Raw genomic sequence first — 27,179 nt, forward strand, 5'->3', positions numbered from 1 at the left:
AGGAGGGGGATAGATGCACCAAATTTTTTATGGCCTCCACTGTAGTCTGAAGGAGAAAGAATTTTATTCAAGCCATAAAAAATGAAAAGAATGAATGGGTAAGGGACCCAACTTCCATTGCCAATCTATTTGTGGACAAATTCAATAGCACTTTCTCTTGTAATCGGTCTTCCTCTATAACGGACCTTAACTGGCCACAAGGGGTTAGTGTGACAGAAACTGACAATACATTCTTAAGCTCCATCCCCTCTAATGAACAAATTGAAGGTAGCTTGCGATCCATGGGAAACGACAAGGCCATCGGGTCTGATGGGATGCCAATGGGGTTCTATACTCAACACTGGGATGCAACTAAAAGGCATCTTATTAATATGGTAAGATATTTCTTCTCCGATCTGGAACTGCCATGCTACATTAATAATACATATTGTGCTAATTCCGAAAAAGGATTGTCCTAGTGGTGTGAATGACTATAGACCTATTGCCCTATGCAATGTAGCATACAAATGTATCTCTAAGATTCTTGCTATGTGGTTGAAGCCACTTCTACCTTCCATCATATTCCATGCCCAATCAGCGTTTGTCAAGGGTCGGCTCATTACCGAGAACACTGCTGTGGCAAGGGAGATTGTTCACTAAATGATAAAAAAGAAAGGGAAGAAGGGTTATATGTTGATAAAATTGGATATGGAAAAAGCATATGGCGAAATGGATTGGGGGTTCATCTCTTCAGTCCTTGGCAGTTTGGCATTCAGTAATCCATTCATAAACTGGGTTAGGAAATGCATTGAAATTGATAAGATGGGCTTGCTCATCAATGGAGCGGTTCATGGATACATAAAGCCGTCGTGTGGTCTACGACAAGGAGACCCGCTGTCTCCAACTTTGTTTATATTGGCAATTAATGTCCTATCGAGACTGAAAATGGCGAAATCTGAGAAGGGGCAATTACCAGATTCAAGATACCTAGGAATGGGCCAATAATTACTCATCTAATGCTTGTAGATGACATCATTCTCTTTGGCAAAGCTACCACCAAGGAAGCAAAAGGATTCCACTAATGTCTTGAGGATTATTGTTCTTGGTCTGGTCAAGCGGTCAACTACAACAAATCAACAGTGTTCTTCTCCAAAGGTGTTCCACCAAATACAACCTCCGAAATATCCCAACTTCTTGGAATAAAATGAATGAAATGTGATGCGGTTTATTTGGGACTACCCCTATTTCGCTCCCTAAAGAAAACAACTGATCTACATTTTTGTCGACCGTGTGCTTCAAAGGGCAAAAAGCTGGAAAACAAGAATGCTATCTAAGGCCGGACGTGCTTGCCTTGTTCAGTTAGTGGGGTCATCCATGGCCACCTATGTGGCTGCATCTGATGTTATCCCCCTGTCAATTGCACGAAAAGTGGACAAATGCTTAAGGGATTTCTGGTGGGGAGATACAGAGGAAAAGAAGACATTGCATACTATCGCATGGCACTCCCTGTGCCAATCAAAGCTTAGAGGAGGTCTTGGGTTCAGATGTGTGGAAACAGTTAAAAAGGCTTTCCTTCTCAAATGGGCTTGGAAGGCATTAACGGACGACACTAGTCTCTGGAGTAAGGTGATCAAAGCCAAATACTTGAAAAACATGAATTTTCTTGACCTTGAGCAGAATCTTGGCGACTCGGGTATGTGGAAAGCAATCCTAAATAGCAGAACACTACTCAACAATAGCATTTCCAAGAAAATAGGGAATGGGGACAAGACATCTATATGGTTTGATCCATGGGTTCCGTATGGTAACACACGCCCGACACCATTAAAGAATGCAACTCTGGGTGTGGCATGGGTGAAACAATTCATAGGCGCAAACAATCAATGGAATGTTCACATGGTGCGGGAGTGGTTTGATAAGAACGATGCTAATGCAATTCTCAACATTGATCTTCCTGAAGATGATATGAATGACAATTGGTTATGGATAGGGGAAGCAAGTGGAAACTTTTCCATAAAATCGGCTTGCCGATTAATCACAGGGAGTACAGAGACAAGTGGGCTTACTCCAACCTGGAAAACAATTTAGAACTCCAACTCACATCAACGTTTGAAGTTCCTATGGTGGCAACTCGCTCGAGACTCCTTTCTAACGAGGGGTGAGCTGTCATCCTTTATGAATCTTCCCTCTAACTTTTTCCCTGCGTGTGATCAACAAAAGGAGACCACCTTACACTTATTTTGGAAGTGCAACTTAGACAAAGAAATCTGGTTCCATACCAGATGAGGAATAAGGACTGAGTGTGTTACGTTGGATAATTGGAATGATTGGGCACTCTGGTTTCTAATGGATGGGAATAGACCACCTTTTTGATGAATTCATGACAACAACTCTATGTATAGTGGAAACTGTTTGGAGGGAAAGAAATAAAAAGGTGCATGGAGCTCCTACAACACCACTAGAGCAGCTCATTGAGCAGACCCGTAGAAGAGTGGTGGATCATACTATGGTTGCCACCAATTGTCTAAAGGAGCTGACCCCTTGGAAACCTTCCCTTATTGGCTGGGTATGCTGCAATTCGGATGTAGCAGTCACTCATGATAGCTCCATCTTAACGGCTGTGATCCAAAACGATAAGGGATAAGGGTGAGGTTTGTGCCATTAAAACACACAGAAGTTACTGGCCCTGAAATTGGAGAAGCCTTGGCTCTTTGTATGGCGGTAGAACTTGTGGACTCAATGGGATATGACCAGGCCTTATTGCACTGCGATAACTTGATTGTCATTAATGAGTTGAAACCACGGGCGAAAGCAAGATCTCTCTTCAAATTGGATGCAGCAAGGAATCGATTCCTCAAGCGTTGCAGCAAGCTCAGGAGCTGGGATCTCATTCACACTCCAAGAACCTACAATTTCATTGCTCATAATGTTGCTAAATGGGCAAAATTCACAAACATTGTTGGGAACATCAATCGTCTGAACCTGGGGACAAAAATTCTAGACGACTATGTGGAGTGGAGCCACGATAATCGGTGATGCTAGGACGTTTTCGCAGGGTGCTGCTGTTCGTTTGTCGCTATGTTCTTTTACTGTTTTAGTTTTTAGTTTCCTTTAGTTTTTCAGTTGTTGGATTGCTAGTTGTTTGTTCTGTGTTTGACTTTGTTGTATTGGTTGTTTTTTTAGTAATGAATTGGGGTGCTTGGGCACCCTCCCCTTTATAAATAAAAAACACCCATACATAATAGTCATGGGGAAATTTGAAATTCTATACTTACATATACTTAATATTTTTTTCCCTAAACTAATACTTTTCTACATTGAAAATATATGACCACTTTTCTAAAACCCCAAAAATACCCCTCTCAAAAACTCTTTTTTTTTTTTTCAATTTTTCTGGGATTTTAAGGGGTCGGGTCCGATGGGGCCAGATGCCCGTTCGATGGGGGAACTTTTTTGGGTTTTTGAAGTCGGGTCCGATGGGCCCGATGCCCCATCCGATGGGTCCCCGATGGGAATTTTTTGGGAGTTTTTGAAGTCGGGTCCGATGGGCCCGATGCATGGGTCCGATGGGATTTTTCATTGCGGGTTTTGAAGTTGGGTCCGAGTGGGTTCGGTTGGGTGTGGGTCTCCGTCTGCGTCTCCGTCGGAGTGGGCTGCTGTGGGTTCGGTTGGCTCTCCGTTGGCGTCTCTGTCGGAGGTGGCGTTGGTCGTTCAGTTCGTGCGATGGTGTGAAGTGGGAGCCACGTTTGCTCGGTCCACCGGAGCAAGATGAGATGAGAGGTTGGTTAACCGAGGGTGGAACACCGATGCTCGATCGTGGTTTTCGGTGGAACGCCGGTGGATCGGCTTGGATTGATAGGTTGGTTTTGGGTTTGATTTGAGAGAGAAAGGAGGAAGAGAGAGAGATGGTTGAGAATAATGAGAGGGGTACTTTAGGGTTTAGGAAAAAGTAATCTTATTTGTTCAATAGTTATAAGTATTAGTTTAGAGAATTAATTTGGGTATAAAACATGGATAGAAGTTCAAATTTCCCTAGTAATGCTATATAATATGATAGCAAAACAATATAATAACAAAATACACAAGCTTTATTGATGATACAATCTCTATTATTCCAATTAAAGTACGTACAAAAAGTCCAATAGACCCATTATTATCTTTTAAAGCATTGAAAAGGAAAACAACACCTAATAATAAAACATACGTAAACGAAACACACAAATTTCACAATTACTTATTCTCTACACATCTATATATTAACTAGAACTTAATTAGTACGTACGTAGTGAAGAGATACATCAATCTAATAAGCAATTAATTCTTGTATGGATATTAATTTTATTTAGCGATAATGAGCTTAACTTTGGCTTGATAAGCAGCCCCGGCCTTCCAAAGTTTGGGTATGGCATTGGTAGAGTAAACCCAATAAGTGTACCCTAAATTAGTTGTAGCTTGAAACCTCAATGTGATGGGTCCCCTTGGTGGATTTGCCATGTCCCAAACTGCTCCATACACTCTACGCATGGCCTTCCATTGGTTTGTCTCCTTTTGCCACAGTTCAACTGCTGTGATGTCGTTTTTGCCGCTTACATGTAAAATGGTTAAAGCCAAATAGTATGGATAATTGCTGTGTTCACTGATCTTGTAGGTGATGACACTATTATTAATATGATGAGTTGGGTAATAATTGCAAGAGATCCTTTTGTATTCAACTTCAACAACACCATAACTCATCAACTTTTTATCTGCCTTTGGAAGAGCTAGCTTTGAGAAAGCTCTTGGGCTAAGAATGAAGTCAGTTCTATCTCCTTCCCCGTAGTCAGTCACTACTATATTCACCCCATCATAGGTACAAAGATGAGGGTTCTTGCACCTAACCTGAAATGTTAACCTACTTATTAATAAATTATTGTGTGTATTAATATTTGAGTACACATATATAAATTATTATTTGTTGACAAAGCCAGTTTGATGTTTTATATATTATATTAAATTATGTTATATATGATATTATACCAAATAGACCAACTATATATGAACAGATACAATATTCACCTGATAACATGCACCACAACCAGCACCATCCTTGTAGAGTGCCCTAGAAACAGCTGATACATAGCCATTATTGACAGTCCTTCCATATTCGCCAAATCCACAAGCTCCACCTAATAAATTAAAGATACAGAAGAATCATTACTATATGTTATTATATACATAGGTAATAAAAATACATATACATGTGTTACAATATGACTATATATAATATACATACTTGGAGTTCCATAGCCATCCGGGGTGCCATAATAGGTGGCTCTTGAGGCTGTAAACGTTGATGCACATAATACAGGAAAGAGCACCAGAAAACCAATAACTACAGTATATAGTTGTTTCTCATGCTTATTAAACTCCATTTTCTTTTTTACTTTGAACACACAGAATATATAAAAAAGATATATATGGTTGAGAGAGATAAACACAAATGATTAAGAAAGGAAGTGTTATTAATTTGTGTTGTAGCAAAGAAAAGAAGGTATGTCATGTATTTATAGTGTCCATATGGATATTCATGAGGTGGGTACGTAGCTAATTAATTCTGAATTAGACCATTCCAATCCAAGGGAATAGATATATATTAATATATGATGGTTTAATATGAAATCCACGGGCCATTATATATATGTGTATAGGTGAACTTTGTTGACTTCTTTGACTTTTACATATATATATATCATAATTAGAAATATTATATTATTAAGAGAATTACTAAAATGCTACTTGTCTAACCACCTTTTAACATTTTAAGTGTAAGATAAATAATTTAATGTAATAATTTTTAAAGAATAGCAATACACTATTAGCTAGAAGAACATTTGACTTTTGTGCAGCCCAAGACCTTTGCCCTCTCTTGCTTTTCTCACAATAATATTGTTATTTAATTGTCACGTACGTAGGATTCTAATACAAGAAGATATTGGAAAAACAAATAAATTAGTAGATGGGGATGGGAATCGATGTGTCCCGTTAATTGTTATAGAATACAACAATTCAAACCTTAATTATTACTACGTACATTGATTGATTATAAAACCTTATTATAAGGTCATTTCGTTGTTTTAATTAATAGAGAAATGCTAAAGGGTATCACTATGTATCAATATCGCTATTGGTAAGTATCGAGTCCCATATAATTTAATATAATAGCTTTTAGATAGTATCGCTAGCCAATTACAACACGACATGTTGAGAATGTACTAGACACTACTGGTGCCTAATAGCAATGCTCTAATTAAAATGAATTCTAGTTTGAAGTCGTACGTAGTATGGTAGAATAGGATAAGGTACCACTGGTATAAGGTTTTATATATAAACCAATAAACATTATTATTTGGTGCTTTTAAGTCTTAAGGTGCCTACGTGGGAACGACTACGAAGACAACCTACACCTGTTCAAGGAGGGGGATAGATGCACCAAATTTTTTATGGCCTCCACTGTAGTCTGAAGGAGAAAGAATTTTATTCAAGCCATAAAAAATGAAAAGAATGAATGGGTAAGGGACCCAACTTCCATTGCCAATCTATTTGTGGACAAATTCAATAGCACTTTCTCTTGTAACTTTCTCTATAACGGACCTTAACTGGCCACAAGGGGTTAGTGTGACAGAAACTGACAATACATTCTTAAGCTCCATCCCCTCTAATGAACAAATTGAAGGTAGCTTGCGATCCATGGGAAACGACAAGGCCATCGGGTCTGATGGGATGCCAATGGGGTTCTATACTCAACACTGGGATGCAACTAAAAGGCATCTTATTAATATGGTAAGATATTTCTTCTCCGATCTGGAACTGCCATGCTACATTAATAATACATATTGTGCTACTTCCGAAAAAGGATTGTCCTAGTGGTGTGAATGACTATAGACCTATTGCCCTATGCAATGTAGCATACAAATGTATCTCTAAGATTCTTGCTATGTGGTTGAAGCCACTTCTACCTTCCATCATATTCCATGCCCAATCAGTGTTTGTCAAGGGTCGGCTCATTACCGAGAACACTGCTGTGGCAAGGGAGATTGTTCACTAAATGATAAAAAAGAAAGGGAAGAAAGGTTATATGTTGATAAAATTGGATATGGAAAAAGCATATGGCGAAATGGATTGGGGGTTCATCTCTTCAGTCCTTGGCAGTTTGGCATTCAGTAATCCATTCATAAACTGGGTTAGGAAATGCATTGAAATTGATAAGATGGGCTTGCTCATCAATGGAGCGGTTCATGGATACATAAAGCCGTCGTGTGGTCTACGACAAGGAGACCCGCTGTCTCCAGCTTTGTTTATATTGTCAGCTAATGTCCTATCGAGACTGATAATGGCAAAATCTGAGAAGGGGCAATTACCAGATTCAAGATAACTAGGAATGGGCCGATAATTACTCATCTAATGTTTGTAGATGACATCATTCTCTTTGGCAAAGCTACCACCAAGGAAGCAAAAGGATTCCACTAATGTCTTGAGGATTATTGTTCTTGGTCTGGTCAAGCGGTCAACTATATAATTTAATATAAATATATAATTTTTAGAAAGTATCGCTAGCCAATCGCAATACGACATGTTGAGAAGGTGCTAGGCACTAGTAGTACCTAATAGCAATGCTCTAATTAAAATGACTTCTAGTTTGAAGTCGTACATGGTATGGTAGAATAGAATAAGGTACCACTGTAAACCAATAAACATTATTATTTGGCGCTTTTAAGTCTTAAGGTGCCTATGTGGGAACGACTACGAAGACAGCCTACACCTGTTTAAGGAATGTGCATTTGCAAAAGCTTTATGGTTTGCAAGCCTTTATCCTGTGGCAGTGGATCTAATTCCATGCAGCAACTTGGCCCAATTTTTGGAAATCTTGGTACCTATATTAGTTGGTATTTCGAGATTGGAGGTAATGACTTATGTTGGCTGTGTTTTTCAATAGATTTAGAAGTGCAGGAATAAGGTGAAATTCAAGGGTGGGATGCCCAATATTAACTCAGTCTTGGTGGAGATAAAAAATCTCTGCTCTGAGTATTTTGATGGCAGTACACGGCCGGGCTCCCCTCCATGAGAAAACTCTATCAGCAGATCAACAGATTAGGGCTGAACATTAGGACCCAGCAACCCTAAAATCCAACCACCCGCCCCGACCCGATGCCAAAAAAGCCGAAAAACCAAAACCCGTATTGTCGGGTCGGGTATGACCCGAAGAAGCATAATTCGGGTATCGGGTTCGGGTAAGGTTCATATCCTTTCGAATTGCAGGAATGTTATGAGAGTATGTTCCTTGAAGAATTGCCACTTGGATTGGAATTTTTTTAACCTTTCTTTAGAAGTTCATGAATTACTTAATACGGTTCTAGATTGTAGTTTCTTTTATATTAGTAGAAGCCAGAACAGTTGCGGATGGTCTGGCCAGGAACATTAGAAGTTCTTGTATTGCTCCTAGTTTGTATTATGGGGAGGGTGATCCCCCTGTGATCCCCAATTTTGGCTCTTTGCCTTAGTTGAACTGAAGTTCGTTTTAAAAAAAAAGTCTTAAGGTGCCCAATGTACTATATTGATGTGTCACTTTATGATTAATCATCTTCAATGAGAATCGCCCAATGTTGTTGCAAAAAAAAAAAGGTGTGCCAGATATATGAGATGGCAGGAGAGAGAGAAGAGAAATGTAAGTATATAAATAAAATTTGATTAAAAAAAATTCTAATTGGTTAAATTTTAAAAGTATGTGAGGTGGAAAACCAAATTTTTTTAACTAAATTTGTGTGACCGGATATTATGTCACCTCTTTCGGTAACATTTCTTTAAAGCCAATTAATAGATAAATGGAGTAGCATCCATGATCTTGTAAATGATATTAAGTTTCTACATAATGCATGCATATTCTAGAAATTTATAACATTATAACATTGGAATTAAATTATTATTGGCTAGTTCTGGCTAAACATTCTAATATTTACACACTTTAACACAATAACTCCTAATCAAAAATTTTGGTGGCAGTATCTCTCAATGTTTACTTCAGTTACAAATTTAAGGTGTTATTAGTTCATTTTCATTGTTAAATGCTAACATAGGCTATCTAGTTTATACACGTGGTATATTTACATTGATCTAAATAATTTAACTATTTAAATTAACAGACAGGTGCACATTTGCGCAATGAGAGGTAACGTGCACGTTTACCATAATCAACCTCGATTCCCTCTATATTTTCACTTGAATTTGTCGCCAACCTCAAAGTTCTTTTTGTTCGTTAGTTTTAGTGACAGTGGTGTTGGTAATGATGGTGGTAGAAGAAGAATAAATAAAGAATAAAAAAAATGACGAAGAGTACTCATAAGATGAAATTACCACTACTAAAAATAGTTTTTCCTGATGTTTTTAAACAGTCGAGTAAGTATTCCCGTCAATTTCTATAACCATATTCTATACAACCATCGCAAAACGGACAAAATAGGCAATGATTTGAAACAGATGGTAATTTTAAATTCTCGACGGTTTAAAACTGTCACCTATAGCCTATTATAGGCGACAATTTTAAATCGTATCATATAGTATATATGTTACATTTTTTATTTTAAAAAGTTTTTTTCAGCAATGATTTTTTTTAATCGTTACATTAGAAAAATAAGAAAAAAATACAGATTTTCTACCATTCTTTCCTTTGCATTAGTTTTTAAATTTTTTACAAATCGATATAGTCATAAGAATTAAACAAACGCTAATATCATCTAAATATATTTAAAAATCTATATAGTCACAATAATTAAACTAAGGTTAATATCATCTAAATATATTTAAAAATTTATATAGTAACAATAATTAAACTAACGCTGATAATTGTCTAAATATATTTACAAATCTATATAGTAACAATAAATTGAGATATATACACACTAATCGACAAGGCAACCGTTGTCGCTCTACTTCCGCTTTCACGTAAAGAATCCACCGATCACACATAACATTTATCTCGTCATTTGTGTACGAAGTGGAGAACCTACCCTGTAAAATAAAGTTATATATTAATTAGTAAATACTACTATAATATGCTATTGAATAAAGAATAATATTTATTATAATATATATTAATTGTTTTACCGGTTGTGTCAAAACGTGTATTGGATCTTCTACGGTCATGAAACTTTCAATGAATTTCATGACGTAGTATCCACATTGTTTACCGTCAGGTTGTTCAGGATATATAGGAGTTATCCACTAGATAGGTCTATCCAGCCAACTTGTCATTTGATTTTATATGGTGAACGATCTACATAAAAAGTATAGTTAGTATGTATAAATTTATAAATATAAAACACTCTTACATGTTGGGATGTTCAATATAGAACTTACGTGGAAATGATAAATTTCAAATCATCCGGTACATCGCCATTGCCTTAATCCAAGTACGCCACAGTCTGCGTACTCGGTTGGATAAGTACAAGCATCTAGTGAAATATTTTCCTGCACGAACAAATATGTGTAAAACTGTTAATACATAATAATAAATATTATGAAGAGTTATAAATACTAAAATTATTCATGTTAAATCTACATACCGATTATTTTAGGGGTATAATAACCCATTTATCTTGATTGGTCATCCTAGTCATACGAGTGACTAGTGCTTGACAACGGTTACCGTCAACCCCTGCTTTGGTGGCAATTGCACCCAGATTTAAAAATTTATATACTTTGCTCAGCCCATTGATGTCTAATAATCTTTCTTTCAAGTTCTTGATAAAAAGTCATAATTAATAACTATTGCTGTGTCAAAAGAATTTTATCAAGTTTATTATTAAGAGGTAGAAATTATACTTGCACCAAACTCCTATCGGTTGGGCTCCCAAGTATTGCATGGTGCACAATTCATGAATGTCATACAAGCCAAATGGAGTCATCTTTGACCCCAAATATATCATAAGAAACCTAGAATTAGATTATGGACGACTTCAGCCACCTTTTGTTGGAGTTCCAGAAGGTAATGATTTAGCTAGTTTGTCATGGTTGGATATAAAGACCATGGCCTGTTGGCTTACTTGCCCTCTTAGGGTATTTTGGAGGATGTGTTTAAGGACCGAGTAAATCTTCATTGGATTGTCTGCTTCTCCTCACGGGTTGCTTCTGAAGTTACTTGGTAGGTGGTTATGTCTATATATATATGAAAAAGAACAATAAAGTTAGAATGTCATTAATCAATAAACATAATAAGTTAAGTAAGCAAATTAAAACATACTAAGTATTTTTCAACAGGTGTAAGATAGTCTTTCAGCCATGCTACGTAACTTTTTATAGCTTGACCTAGAGTTGTGAATGCATCCTGGGCTATGGGACACAAAAGCAATGCATTCTCCACATTGACTTTTTCGATGAATACCCAACGATAATCTTTGTATAGCTATTCATCATTGTGAATCAAGAACTTTCCATCTTTCAAATATTTCCCCTTCACAATGTGTCCCAAAGCAACCTTTAGTACCATCCCACTGGGTTCCAACCGAGAGTGCATCCAACACGGTCAGGTCTGCATATCCAAATCAAACAAGCAACAATTCAGTTTATAAATTGACCATATTTATAATTTAGCATTAGATCAGTTCGTAAAATAACATTAAGATTACCTTTTCTGAACTACCACCAGTAGGTGGCGGTGCTGGTTCTGGAGTAGAAACCTTTTTGAAACGCGGTGGTAATGGAATAGAGACATTGGTAGCACACGATGGTTGTGCTATAGAATTTGGTGGAGTAGAGACATTGTTAGGACCCGATGGTTGTGCTACAAGATCGAAGGCAAGGTCAACATGGGCTTGTTCATTTGATGCTCCTCCAACACCAAAACCAGGTGCATGGGATGTGCCCACAACTCTGCTATGCTGGGAACTAACTAGACGAATGAGCTTATCCACTTTCTCATGCCACTTTCTATTGCTTTCCTCTGTCTGTCATTTTGTGCTTGGTTAACGGGATCTATCTTTTGTAATATTTTATAACAAACAATTACAGTGGTATTTTAGTAATAAGTTTGTAACCAAGGGGATCCCCGAATCCAGTAATATTTTAGAAAAGAATTTAAGTTATACTTTAATTATTTTTTTTCAAAGTTTTAGTTAATCCACTTTTGTCTTAAACTGTTAGTTTATTATTATAAACTAATTTATGAAAGCACACATGTGGCGCCTTACAGGTTAGGGTGTTACATTCAATAAACTAGATCATTAATTGAATCTCATGAACCAAATAATATTTTTTATTAATTCCATGATTACTCCATTATAAATATTAAATTGAACTCTTAGTAATTATAGAATTATATATATTGAGTTTTACTGTAGTGTCTATTGATATAATCAATTCTAGTGATTAGATCTCCTTATGTTAGTTCGTAATTAGTTTTGGTCAAATTACTATTTACCCTTCTAATTACTTCTTTATCCTTTAGTACCTTTAATTCACTAGTGAAAGTGTAATTTAGATCCAATCTGAACTTGCGCACAACTTTTTAGTTCCAAAATTAACACTTAAAGGGAACCAACATTCAATCTATTAGAAAAGTCAAGATTCTATAATTGTAGATCATGTTCCCAGCCATCCATATTACTAGATTCCCAATAGAGAGTTGTAAGAGTCATCTTCTTTGAGAAACTTTAACGAGTGAATCAAAGAAACTGATAATATGATACATAGTTCATGATTACTCAGGATTCAGGCTGATCTTATATTGATTATCTTTGTGATATGAGTTAGGTCATTATAGTAAATAACATACTTGATATGAGTTAGGTCATTACATATCGATCCAAGTCATATATAATCTTTATTGTATACAACATCTTCACTTAGATGCCTGTTGCTATATTTATAAACGCTACGCAAGCATACGCAATCAAGTAGTAAATCTCACACAGGTGAGGTCGATCCCACAGGGAATTGGATTAAGTACCACTAAATTATACTTATGATTCTATTCGGCAAATCGAAAGCAATTATGATTTAAAAACAGTAAAATATGAAAGAAATTCAGAAAACTTAATAACACAATTGAAAGTTGAGCAAGATGAGACAATAGGGAGGAGAATCCTGTTGTTGTTTACCCAAATCGTTAATGCTTAATTACTATCCTATTCTTGGAGTGAATGACAGATTATGAAATAACCTAGCTCCTTTCAGATCTTCTAGATTCTAAATCACATGTTATCTAATTAATTCCTTAATTAAACTAACATGAAATCAGCATTAAGTAATAATCTACTCGTCACATAAGTCATGCAAATACTTTCGTTTCACATAGAACATTGATTATCTTAATTTTAGCATTCTCAATTCTCACTTTTCAGATTTCGAATTGAGATCATAGAGCATGCACAAGGTGATCAATCTTAAACATGAAATTAAGAACAAATTAAGATAATTTCACACACAAGAATTGAGGAATGGTAATTAAACATTAACTAGGCAAAACATTAAACAACAATCATCATCCTCCCTAAATGGGAAATTTAGTTCAGAAACAAATCCATAACCATTCCTATAGCAATATTCAACATAAATAAATTAAAGAGGAATAAAGAAAAGAACTGTTGGTGGATGAATTCTGGATCTTCACTTCAATCTCTGTGCTCTTCCTGCCGCTCTCAGCTGTATTTTAGGGTTTCTAATCGCTCTCCTGGACTTCCAATCGCAGTTTTCTATTTATAACTAAAATTTAGGGTTCGATGGACGAAAATGCCCCTGGTCCGTACGGGATCTCGCCGCGGCTAAGCTTCCTCTCGCCGCGGCGAGATAATTGAAAAAAAAGGGTCTCTCTGTATCTTTTAAATGGCCGCGGCGAGCCTCTTCATCGCCGCGGCGACTGAAGCCTCTAGACTTTCGAAACCTAGCCGCGGCCAGGTTGTGTTTAGCTGCGGCCAGATGTGCACAATTACTCAGAAATTGTGTTTTCTTCGGCTCAGCACATCTTTTAACGAATTTCTGCACCCGAGACCTCTTTTATTCCAAAGAACCTGAAAACATAGAAAACAAGCGTAATTCTGTCCCAACACAGCTAAAAACGCACATAAATTAGATCCAAAACATAGGCTAAAAATAGCCTAACAAACTCCCCCAAACTGACTCTTTACTCGTCCCCGAGTAAACTAGGACTAAACTAAAAACAAACTGACAATGATAGCTAAACTTTCCAACAATTTAATTGTTACCGCCACCTGCACAACTTCAATCCATCAATAACCAGAATTTCAACTTGCCAACTCTAAGAACTAAGTTGAATGTGCAATTTACAAGTAAGTAATTCATACAAACATAAAACATCGCAATTGCCATCAATATCACAACTGTTCTAAACTTTCCAACATCCCACTAACACATGATCAATAATTTTGAACGACATACCTCTCTCCACTAATGTTGAAAAATTTTCTATTTGGAATCAATAGGTCTTTTTTCGGTTAACATCGCATGGCTTAGGTACATGGGTAGGTGAGAAGTCATTTAGGCTATACTATACCATAAGCACTATTAACCAAACAAGCTTAGACATTTATTTTGCTTTCTTTCCATATATCCCAAAAACAGAAATAAGAGATTGCAATTTTTCTTATGTGTGTACCTCATAATTTCCTTAACTTTTTTTTTTCAAGAAGACATTTTTTTTTTCTTTTTCATAGGCACAACACACAATATTATTCTTTTTTTTTTTCAATCTCTCATTCCTACACTTTATTTTTCCACTTACATCACTTATCCCCCCAAACTTGCTTCAAGGCTCATGGCATAATAAGGTATGTTCAGGGTGAAAAGAGTTTAAGATACAAATTCAGCTCAGTTAAGTGGTGAAAAAATTTTTAAAACAGGCTAAGGCTCAACTTTGGGTATACTATGGTAAAAATTTCTAGGTAGGCTTGAAAGGCTCAATCGTTCCAAAGAAAACTTGCCTAAATCACTTTCCAAACAGAAATCATCAAGGATTTCGCTTCAAGAGAGTATGTCAAACAAATTCTATTTCATGTACAATCAATCATTCCACAAACCAAATAGAACAGAGGTGATATGTGAGAATAGCAAATGTTTTAAATCTACATGAATTACTTCCTAGCACACATCCATCTTAATTCAAACAGTTGCAAGTCAAGCACACAGTTATGTTTTAATCCATTGCACAAGTGAATAACAACAATTCAATCAATCTTTCAATTTAGCTATCACGCAAGACTAAAAAAAAAAACTAAAACAAACTAAACTAGAACAAATAAACGCGAAGAAAAAATCAAGTTTCCCCCCCCCCAAACTAAAATGCACATTGTCCCCAATGTGTGAAAATAAACCAGGGTGAGAGAAACTTACCTAAGCCCCTTAGAAGGGGTTTGGCGGCGGTGGCTGGTCATAAGGGTTGAAACGGGGTGGCATGGCAAAATAGTTCGGTTCGTCCACACCGATATTCATCCTCGTGACAAGTGTATTCAATTGAGCCACCTGCTGCTCATCGAAGATACTCCTCTGGGCCATGTAATTTTGCATATGCATGTTTTGCTGAATCAGATAATTCAGCTGATCGTGAGTGTACTGCATGGCAGGGTCAAGAGGCCCGACAAGACGTGGTGGTTCGATGTCCTCACGTTCCTCTTCTTCTCTTGCCGGAGGACCTCTTTGAATTGGCGGTTGACCATGAGGATGAGGAGGTTTGAAGCGAAGAACAGTCGCCAAGTTAATAGGGCGCTGTGGCGGTGCCTTTGTATCATATGAGTACTGCGGTACCCCATGTTTCTCACACAGATCACTGATTATTCCAGCCAACCCAAGTCCTCCACCGGAAGATCCCTCAACCATAATGTCAAAGGTCACTCGAACAATATCCCCCACATTCAAATTATACCCTTTCATAATGCCGTAAACCCATTTAATTCTGTCTATTTGAGCATCAGAAAAATGCTTGTTGGGGAGCATCCTTGCACTAACAAAGTAAAGCCAAGCCTTGGCCACTGGGTTGAGTTCACATCGGTACAATTGGTATGGTTCTCCATTAAGCTCATGGAACCTAAGGCCAGGATACCCTAGAGTCTCAGCAATATCCACATAATTCAAACTTCTCTCTCGAAATTGCCGTTTCAAGGGTTGTTCCTCCACAGTAAAAGTTGGGAGGTCATAAAGGGCATGAATATCGGCTGTGGTAGCAGGCACTCTAACCCCCCTAACTCTGACTTTGCCATCTTCTCTTTCAGGCCAGTTGGCTAAAAATTCCAAAGCTAGAGTTTGATTACCACGCTCAGTGACATCTACGAACTTAGTCCACTGCCTATGTAGGATTTGATCCCTAATAGATGCAAAAGCAGGGGGAATGTTGACAGTTTGGCTTAGGTTCACAATGTCTATCCCTCTATCCTCAATGAATGCCCTATCTTTCAATTTCAAAAACCGCTCTTGAGCATCCATGTTGGTAAACCTAACTCTATCAAGATTAGAGCGTCCTCTAGGTGGGTTGAATGATGAAGCTCCCTCCTCATTAACTCTTGACCTCTTTGGACCCATCTCACCAAAAAATTATATCCTAACTCCCAAGATTTTTCAAAATTTCGACAGCACTTCCCCTTAAAAATTGACTTCCCAGGATTTAAATCCCTTTCAATTTAACTCAATTCTATTCACACAATCAATTTCAACAATGTATATAGCAAAAATCCCAAATATCCACAAATAATCCAAAACTATCCAACAAATTCACAAATTCTTCAATAAAAATTGGATTGGAAGTCTTAGAATCAATACCTCAATGACAATCTTTCCTTTAATCATCCTCCATTGTTGACATCTTGAAGCTTTTGAGAAAGAAAACAATGAATAAGGTTTTTTAATTTTTGGGTGAGGTTTTAGGGATTTGGGGTTGATTTTGAGTGGGATTTAGTGTTTAATGAGAGAAATAAGGGTTTAGGATGATTGTTGATGAAAGTTTATGGTTAGATTTGGTGAAAAGGAGTTTTGAATGGGATTAGATGAAGAAAAAATGGTGAGAAGGAGTGTTTTCGGCGTGGAGAAGAGAGGGTTTGAATGTGGTGTTTGATTTGAAATGTTAGGGATTTGGGATTTAAAAAGGGAAACTGGCCACTCTCGCCGCGGCGACCTGTAGCCTCGCCGTGGCGAGAATTCGTGAAAATAAGGTACTTTCTGTAAGGCCAATCTAGCCGCGGCGGTATGTCCCCTCGCCGCGGCTAGAAATCGCCAAAAACAGCCTCTCTCTGTAAGGCCAATCTGGCCGCGGCCATACATCCCATGGCCGCGGCCACTGACAAATTTTTTTTTTTTTTTTTCAGTAACGGAAAAGAATGAACAAAAAGAAAAAAAATAACAGTAAACTTAAAAAGAGTTCAACTAAATCAAAAGAACACTTGGGTTGCCTCCCAAGTAGCGCTAACTTTATCGTCGCTCAGCTAGACGTTGATCGAGATCTTCACAGTGGCGCCAGAATCATGGCGGACTTGGTTTGATCAAATTGACCTCCCAAGTAGAGCTTTAATCGCTGTCCATTCACTTTGAAAGTATTAGGACTTTCACCTTTTAGTTCCACTGCTCCGTAGGGAAATACTTTGATCACCGTAAATGGCCCTGACCACCTTGACTTTAATTTACCAGGAAACAACTTTAGTCTTGAGTTGAAGAGTAGAACTTGTTGACCAGGTTGAAACTCCTTTCTGACTAGATTTCGGTCATGCCATCTCTTAGTTCTTTCCTTGTAAATCTTGGCGTTTTCATAAGCTTCATTTCGAAATTCTTCCAACTCATCCAACTGTAGTAGTCTTTTCTGCCCAGCAGCTTTTAAGTCCATGTTTAGAGTTCTCATTGCCCAATAAGCTTTGTGTTCTAACTCCACCGGTAAATGACACGCCTTTCCAAACACCAACCGATATGGTGACATCCCGATTGGCGTTTTGAACGCTGTTCTGTAGGCCCACAATGCGTCATCCAACTTTCTCGACCAATCTTTCCTTGATCTCTGCACCGTTTTCTCCAGAATCATCTTTATTTCCCGGTTAGAAATCTCAGCTTGGCCATTACTTTGCGGATGATAGGGGAGGGCAGTTCTATGACGAACACCATACTTTGAAAGAAGTGCTTCGAACTGTTTGTTGCAGAAATGACTCCCTTCATCGCTTATGATCGCTCGGGGAGTACCAAACCGTGTGAATATATTCTTCTGAAGGAACCGAAGAACTATTTTTCCATCATTAGCTGGTGTTGCTGCAGCTTCTACCCATTTTGATACGTAATCCACAGCTAGTAAAATGTATAGATTGCTAAACGATGAAGGAAAAGGACCCATGAAGTCTATCCCCCATACATCAAACAACTCTACTTCCAAGATTCCTGTCAAAGGCATTTCGTTTCTCCTTGAGATGTTTCCTGTACGCTGACAACGATCACATGCCTTCACAAAAGTACTAGCATCTTTGAAAAGCGTTGGCCAAAAGAACCCGCTTTGCAATACTTTGGCAGCTGTTCTAGTTCCACTGAAGTGTCCCCCACATGGTAGAGCATGACAGTGATTAAGAATAGAGTACATCTCCTCTTCAGGCACACACCTTCTTATTATCTGATCTGCACAGTGCTTGTAGAGGATTGGCTCTTCCCAGTAGTAATGTTTCACCTCGGAAAAGAATTTCTTTAATTGTTGGCGAGATAGCTCAGGAGGAGTGATATTGGCAGCTAAGTAGTTAACATAATCAGCATACCATGGTACCATAAGACTTTCCCTCACACTAAAGAGTTATTCATCGGGAAATTGTTCATTTATTTGTACCTCTTTTGTATTCTGACTTTCTTCCAGCTCTAATCTTGACAAGTGATCTGCCACCAAATTTTCAGTACCCTTCTTGTCTTTTATGTCTAGATCAAATTCTTGCAAGAGAAGAACCCATCGAATCAGTCGTGGTTTGGCATCCTTCTTAGTCATCAAGTATTTGATTGCTGAATGATCTGTATACACTATCACTTTGTTGCCAATCAAGTAGGGTCGAAATTTGTCACATGCAAACACTATAGCCAGCATCTCTTTTTCTGTAGTGGCGTAGTTCAGTTGGGCATCATTCAAGGTTTTGCTTGCATAGTAAATGGTTCTGAATACCTTGTCAACCCGTTGTCCCAAAACTGCTCCAATAGCATAATCACTTGCATCGCACATGATTTCAAAAGGTAATTCCCAGTTTGGTGTAGTCACGATCGGTGCTGAGATTAACTTCTCCTTGAGAATCTGGAATGCTTCAAGACAATCTTTCCCAAATTCAAAAGGTACTCCACTAGCAAGAAGATTGGACAGCGGTTTGGCCACCTTGGAGAAGTCTTTGATGAATCTTCTATAAAACCCGGCATGACCCAAGAAGCTTCGAACTCCCTTAACTGAAACTGGAGGAGGCAAGTTCTCAATTGTAGATACTTTGGCTCTGTCAACCTCAATACCTTCTTTTGAGATTTTATGTCCCAGCACTATTCCTTCTGTAACCATGAAATGGCACTTTTCCCAGTTCAACACCAAATTAGAGTCTTCACATCTTGTTAAAACCAATTCCAAGTTACTCAAACATTGGTCAAACGATGAGCCAAACACTGAAAAATCATCCATGAACACCTCGATGCACTTTTCTATTAAATCTGAAAATATGGCCATCATACACCTCTGAAATGTTGCTGGAGCATTACACAGCCCAAATGGCATTCGTCGAAAAGCAAAAGTACCATATGGACATGTGAATGTTGTTTTCTCTTGATCCTCCGGTGCTATAGCTATTTGGTGATACCCTGAGTACCCATCAAGGAAACAATAGTACTCTTGACCTGCCAACTTGTCTAACATCTGATCAATGAATGGGAGTGGAAAGTGATCTTTTCTTGTGGCCTTGTTGAGTTTTCGGTAGTCAATGCAAATTCTCCATCCCGTGACAGTTCTGGTTGGGATGAGTTCATTCTTCTCATTCTTTACCACCGTCATCCCTCCTTTCTTTGGAACAACTTGGACTGGACTCACCCATTTGCGCATGCGAAATAGGATACGCTACCCCGGCATCTAACCACTTCAAAACTTCTTTTCTGACAACCTCCTTCATTGGTGGATTTAATCTACGTTGTGCATCAATGGTTGGCTTCACTCCTTCCTCCATTAAGATTCTATGCATTACAGTTGAAGGGCTGATCCCTTTAATATCTGCTAAAGTCCATCCAATGGCTTTTGTATGCTTTCTTAGAACCCGTAATAGCTTATCTGTCTCTACAGAAGATAGGGAAGAAGCCACAATAACAGGAAGTGTCTTATTTTCTCCCAAATATTCATACCTGAGATGCTCTGGTAGGACTTTTAACTCTAGTTGAGGAGGCTTTTCAGTAGATGGGGTAGGCTTTGTTGGTATGACTCCTAACTCTTCATAATATTTTCTATTCAGCGGTCCATAAGAATCGAGCCACAAAGCATACTCATAAGCTTCCTTACCGTCTTGTTCCACCACCTCTTCTTGTACCAAAGTCAGATTAAGAGGGTCTTCAGCATGCGTCTTTGTCTCCACCAACTGGTCCACCACATCAATTGCAAAACAGTTGTCACTAGCCGTAGGATAGGTCATTGCTTTGAGCACATTAAATACAACTTCATCTCCTTGTACCCTCAGCTTTAACTCTCCTTTCTGAACATCAATTAGTGCTTTCCCTGTTGCCAAGAAAGGTCTCCCCAGGATGACAGGAACATTACTATCTTCTTCCATATCCAGAACAATGAAATCAGTTGGAAAGATGAACTTGTCCACCTTTACTAACACATCCTCAATGACTCCTCTAGGGTGAGCTAGCGATCGATCTGCCAATTGAAGAGTTACAGTAGTTGGCTTTGCTTCACCCAGCTGCAATCTTTTAAACACTGACAAAGGCATTAAGTTTATACTGGCTCCCAAATCACATAGTGCATTTATTCCTTCAATTTTACCAATAGTACAAGGAATAGTGAAGCTCCCTGGATCTCTGAGTTTTGGAGGGAGTTTCTTCTGTAGAATAGCGCTACAGTCTTCAGTTAGAGCCACTGTCTCATAGTCTTCCATCTTCCTCTTCTTTGACAAAATTTCCTTCATAAACTTCACATAACTTGGCATCTGCTCTAGAGCTTCAGCAAAAGGAATGTTAATGTGAAGTCTTTTGAAGACTTCTAGAAACTTGGTGAACTGCTTGTCTAAGCTTGACTTTCTGAGCCTCTGAGGATAGGGTATTTTTACATGATGATCAATACTAATCGGTGGAGACTGTGGTGGTGGTGCTGGGCTGTCAGTAGCCTTCTCTGCTGTTGGTGTTGGTGTTTGCACTGGTTGAGCATTTATTTCTTCGTCTACCTCAACTGGTTGTGGTAACTCGGGCCCATCATACTTCTTACCGCTCCTCAGGGTAATTGCCTTGCAATTTTCTTTGGGATTGACTTCAGTTGTGCTAGGAAAATTTCCTTGAGGGCGGGTTGCTACCTGAGTTGCTAGCTGGCCCATCTGAGTCTGCAGGTCTTTAATTGAAGATCTAGTTTCAGTCATAAATTGGAGCAGTAAATCTGTCTGCAAACTAGAACTTCCACCAGAGGCTTGTTGCTGATTAAACTGTTGGTTCTGATTTCTTTGCTGATAGAACCCACTATTTCTTCGGTTGTTACCCTGGTTGAACCCATAATTGTTGTTGTTGTTGTTCTGTGAAAAATTCCCAATGGCTTTAGCTTCATCCATTGGCAAATCATCCACATCTGCTTGACACTCCGAAAAGTGATGACTTCCTCCACATAACTCACAAACAATTTGGGCTTGTTTAGCTTGCCCTGCAATTATTTTAGTCAATGCCTCAACCTGAGCTGTTAACTTTGTGATGGCATCAACTTCTAACACACCAGCTACCTTCTTAGATTGACTCCTTTCAGTTGGCCACTGCTGATTGTTTAGAGCCATCTCCTCCAATAGATCATACGCCTCATTAGCACTCTTTCTCATAAAAGCTCCGCCCGCTGCTGCATCTATTAAAGTTCTAGTATTACCAACCAGCCCGTTGTAGAAGTTGTGAACCAGCATCCACTTCTCTATACCATGATGAGGACACCTCCTGATCAGATCTTTAAACCTCTCCCAAGCCTCATGGAGAGATTCATTATCTTGTTGGCAGAAATTATTGATTTCTCCTCTCAGCTTTGCAGACTTGGCTGGAGGAAAGAACTTTGACAAGAATTTTGTTGCCAGATCATTCCATGTGGCAATAGAATTAGGTGGCAAGGAATTCAACCAACTCTTGGCTCGTTCTCTGAGCGAGAATGGAAACAATCTCAGTCGAATGGCATCATCGCTAACTCCATTAACCTTAAAAGTTTCACAAAGTTCCATGAAGTTAGAGAGATGCAGATTAGGATCTTCAGAAGGGAGGCCACCAAACTGAACTGAAGACTGCACCATTTGAAGAATGGCAGGCTTAATCTCGAAGTTGTTTGCATCCACTGCCGGTGGCCTGATACATGACTGCACTCCCGTCAGAGTAAGGAGAATGTAATCTCTCAAGCTACGGCCATTAGCTTGATCTTCCACGGCACCTCCATTATTACCGTTATTACCCCCATTGTTTCCAGCATTATTGTTCACATTGGCAGCCATGATCTCTGATGTTTCGGCGATTCTTTGAAACTCTTTCTTGCCTCTTGTTCTTTCGATTCCTCCTGCAAGTTTTCTCGATTTCAGGATCAACTGGTAATATGACTGTTTGTCCTTGACGGCGCATGCACTTAGGATTCCTGAAATATATCAAGAAATTATTGCAAGAAAAAGGTTAGAAAAATCAGCAAGAGAAAATATACCAAAGTAGAAGTTAGTATAATTTTATGTAATATTAATCTTTAACAATTCCCCGGCAGCGGCGCCAAAAACTTGTTGCTATATTTATAAACGCTACGCAAGTATACGCAATCAAGTAGTAAATCTCACACAGGTGAGGTCGATCCCACAGGGAATTGGATTAAGTACCACTAAATTATACTTATGATTCTATTCGGCAAATCGAAAGCAATTATGATTTAAAAACAGTAAAATATGAAAGAAATTCAGAAAACTTAATAACACAATTGAAAGTTGAGCAAGATGAGACAATAGGGAGGAGAATCCTGTTGTTGTTTACCCAAATCGTTAATGCTTAATTACTATCCTATTCTTGGAGTGAATGACAGATTATGAAATAACCTAGCTCCTTTCAGATCTTCTAGATTCTAAATCACATGTTATCTAATTAATTCCTTAATTAAACTAACATGAAATCAGCATTAAGTAATAATCTACTCGTCACATAAGTCATGCAAATACTTTCGTTTCACATAGAACATTGATTATCTTAATTTTAGCATTCTCAATTCTCACTTTTCAGATTTCGAATTGAGATCATAGAGCATGCACAAGGTGATCAATCTTAAACATGAAATTAAGAACAAATTAAGATAATTTCACACACAAGAATTGAGGAATGGTAATTAAACATTAACTAGGCAAAACATTAAACAACAATCATCATCCTCCCTAAATGGGAAATTTAGTTCAGAAACAAATCCATAACCATTCCTATAGCAATATTCAACATAAATAAATTAAAGAGGAATAAAGAAAAGAACTGTTGGTGGATGAATTCTGGATCTTCACTTCAATCTCTGTGCTCTTCCTGCCGCTCTCAGCTGTATTTTAGGGTTTCTGATCGCTCTCCCAGACTTCCAATCGCAGTTTTCTATTTATAACTAAAATTTAGGGTTCGATGGACGAAAATGCCCCTGGTCCGTACGGGATCTCGCCGCGGCTAAGCTTCCTCTCGCCGCGGCGAGATAATTGAAAAAAAAAGGGTCTCTCTGTATCTTTTAAATGGCCGCGGCGAGCCTCTTCATCGCCGCGGCGACTGAAGCCTCTAGACTTTCGAAACCTAGCCGCGGCCAGGTTGTGTTTAGCCGCGGCCAGATGTGCACAATTACTCAGAAATTGTGTTTTCTTCGGCTCAGCACATCTTTTAACGAATTTCTGCACCCGAGACCTCTTTTATTCCAAAGAACCTGAAAACATAGAAAACAAGCGTAATTCCGTCCCAACACAGCTAAAAACGCACATAAATTAGATCCAAAACATAGGCTAAAAATAGCCTAACAATGCCATACTACATCAGCAATCTGAATCGAGATTGCTTGCTCCGAATAACGGGCATTATTAAACTCTACTAGCAATCGTTGATTAAAGATTCCATAAATTTAATGTGTTACTATTTGTCTTATTCGTGGTTAAGTGATATTAATTCTTCGTACAATACAAGTCACAACCTCATATATGAATACAAATTTTTTTGATATTTATGTATAAATTATTCAATATTAAACATTTATAATTTTAACATTCAAGCATATATGAAAATATTCAACTCTTATTTATAAACAGAAATATCTTTATAGGCTTTTTAGGGCATAAACCCTAATCAAACATATACCTCTTCATTCAAACTCTTTGGGTTGCTCAACATATACCTCTTCATTCAAGATCCCATTGAGAAAAGCAAATTTAACATCCATTTGAACAACCTGAAACCAATTAAACAAGCAATAGAAAATAATAATCTAATTGATTCAAGTCTTGTGCTGCTAATCTTGCTTTATTTCGCACAATTGTGCCAACCTCATTAGTTTTATTCTTGAAAATCTATTTTGTACCAATAATATTGATGTAGAATGGTCTAGGCACAAGGATCCACATTTTGTTTCTAAAAAAAATTTCTAACTCTTCCTACATAGCTTTAATCCAATTTTCATTAGTTAAAGCTTCTTTCACATTTTTAAGTTCAAATATAGATAAGAAACAAACAAAGTGGACAACATTATAAAACCTTCTTCTTGTAGCCATGCCATCGTTTGGATTTCCAAGAATTGAATCTGCCAGATGAATCAATTTAACTTTGCTACAAGGCTCATTCTGGACTTCATTTGAAATGATATTCGAAATTTTTTGCCCAGTATCTGTCTCATCAGATTCATGATCCGTTGGCATATATGAATTAGTTGTTGCAATAGGATAATCATTGACAATGATATTTTCTTGAATTTTAGTAGGTTCATCAATAAACCTATCAATTTCTTCCTCAGTAGAAAACTCAGAACCTGATATCATCAATAACAACATTAGAAAACTCCATTATAGTTTGGGTTCTCATGTTATACACACGATAAGCCCTACTGTTAGTGGAGTATCCAATAAAATTACCTTCATCACTTTTAGCATAAAACTTACAAAGATATCCTCTATCTCTTAAAATGTAACAAACACATAAAAAAAAATGAAAATAAATCACACTTGGTTTTTTACCTTTTCAAATTTTATAAGATGTTTTTGATGTACCTAGACGGAGAAAACACGGTTTATGATATAACAAGCAGTATTAATTGCTTCAACTCATAACCGTTTGGTTAGTGTTTTGCTAATTACCATCACCCTAGCCATTTCTTGAAGGGTACGATTTTTCCTTTCAACTACTCCATTCCGTGGAGGAGTTTGGGGGATGAAAACTCATGAGAGATACCTATAGACTTCCAAAAATCATCATGGAATTCTCAAATTCTTTACCATAATCACTTCTAATGTGAACAATTTTTCCAATATTAGAATCATTGTCAACTTTCTATTTCAAACAAAGAGTTTTAAATGCATTAAACGTATCTAATTTTTCTCTCAAGAAATCTACCTTAGTAAATCTTGAAAAATCATCCACACAAATAAAAATGTACCTTTTTCCATTAATTTATACTCTCAATTTGAATTAGACCTATAATATCCATATGAAGCAATTCTAAAACTTTCGAAGTGTTTATATTAGAAAAAAATTTATGTGTGAATTTTAATTGCTTACCTAGCTGACAAGATTTGCACTTACCATTAGATTCTTACCTATAGGTAAACCACGAACAATCCTGAATGTGATAATTTTATCAAAGTTTTGAAATTAACATGACAAAGTTTAGCATGCCATATATCAGTATTGTTACTCACAACATATTGACAAATAATTGAAGGTGAAAGAGTATAAAAATTATCATTTGATCTAAATCCTTCAAGAACATTCTCACCATTCTTGTTCAAAACAAGATAATTATTTTTATCAAAGTTAACATTATAACCTTGATCACAGATTAGACTTATGCTAAGCACGTTAGCTTTAAGTCCTTCCACGAGTAACACTCTTTATTTGATTTTAGGTAACCCTTTAAATTAAGTTAAGAGTACGCATTCCAAGAACATTACCTTCAATTTTATTTCCAAAAGTTACAAATCCACAATGCATTGGTTAATTATGTCTGTGAGTATTGACCCATCACCTGTCATATGTCTTGATATGAACACCCACTATCAAAATACCAAAAATATGAAGAGCCTGGTCTATCATATTCACTACTAAAACCATCAAAATATTTATTCTTTTTGACCTGTATTTTCTTTGCTTGAATTTTGTCATTTTTTTTTCACTCTTTTTGAATTATCAAAATAATTGAATCTCTCAACATATTCATTTTTAGTTAAAATCATTAGAGTAAAAATCTATGTCAAATATGATATTTTCTTCCACAAATATGAAAAATCAAAATGAATTTTTCAAGCTTACCCTTGGATTTACCTACTTCTTGTAACTTATCTGTTGAAACAGAACGACCACAAGAGGCAACAAACTTGAGGGAAAATGACACATGAACATGAGAAGGAAAAATTCTATCTGAGACAAAGATAGATTCCTTTGGTTTTTGAGAACTTGAAGCACCAAATCCCACATGACTTCTTTGACTTGAATTCTATGTATCCTAAAAAATAATAGCTAGAACGAGGGTTAAGCCTTCTAACATTTTTCTCAGTAGAATTGAACTCTAAGTAATTATAGAATTATACTTATTGAGTTTAATTGTAGTGTCCATTGATATAATCAGTTCCAGTGATTAGCCCTCATTGTGTCAATTTGTAATTAATTCTGGTCAAATTACGTTTTACCCTTCTAATTATTTCTTTATCCTTTAGTGTTGTTAACTCACTAGTGAAAGTATAATTTATATCCATTCTAAATTTGTGCATAACTTTTATAGTTTCAGAATTTACACTTAAAGGGAACCAATATTCGACCCATTAGGGAAGTCAAGA

At 37.3% G+C, this 27,179-nt stretch overlaps 1 protein-coding gene and 1 non-coding gene across 2 annotated transcripts; one reads left to right on the forward strand and one right to left on the reverse strand.

Annotated features, from left to right (window-relative positions):
- Window positions 1–4,042: 4,042 nt before the first annotated feature.
- On the reverse strand, window positions 4,043–5,487 carry LOC115716977 (expansin-like B1). The gene is made up of 3 exons (XM_030645903.2): window positions 5,252–5,487; window positions 5,035–5,144; window positions 4,043–4,857 (listed from the first exon to the last, which is right to left on the reverse strand). The coding sequence occupies exons 1-3, from the start codon at window positions 5,388–5,390 to the stop codon at window positions 4,318–4,320; spliced, it is 789 nt and encodes a 262-aa protein (XP_030501763.2). The 5' UTR covers window positions 5,391–5,487; the 3' UTR covers window positions 4,043–4,317.
- A 16,596-nt stretch (window positions 5,488–22,083) lies between these two features.
- LOC115724396 (small nucleolar RNA R71) lies at window positions 22,084–22,190 on the forward strand. Its single transcript, XR_004013189.2, has one exon. It is a non-coding gene; the product is annotated as a small nucleolar RNA R71 (small nucleolar RNA).
- Window positions 22,191–27,179: the final 4,989 nt, after the last annotated feature.

This window comes from Cannabis sativa, chromosome 5 (genome assembly GCF_029168945.1).
Source record: "Cannabis sativa cultivar Pink pepper isolate KNU-18-1 chromosome 5, ASM2916894v1, whole genome shotgun sequence".
Classification (NCBI taxonomy): domain Eukaryota; kingdom Viridiplantae; phylum Streptophyta; class Magnoliopsida; order Rosales; family Cannabaceae; genus Cannabis; species Cannabis sativa.

Coding starts and splice junctions, on each gene's coding strand:
- LOC115716977 (XM_030645903.2), bottom strand. CDS start 5,390: ATGGAGTTTAATAAGCATGAGAAACAACTATATACTGTAGTTATTGGT. Junction 5,145..5,251: donor GGATGGCTATGGAACTCCAA/GTATGTATATTA, acceptor TTAATTTATTAG/GTGGAGCTTGTGGATTTGGC. Junction 4,858..5,034: donor GTTGTGGTGCATGTTATCAG/GTGAATATTGTA, acceptor TTAACATTTCAG/GTTAGGTGCAAGAACCCTCA.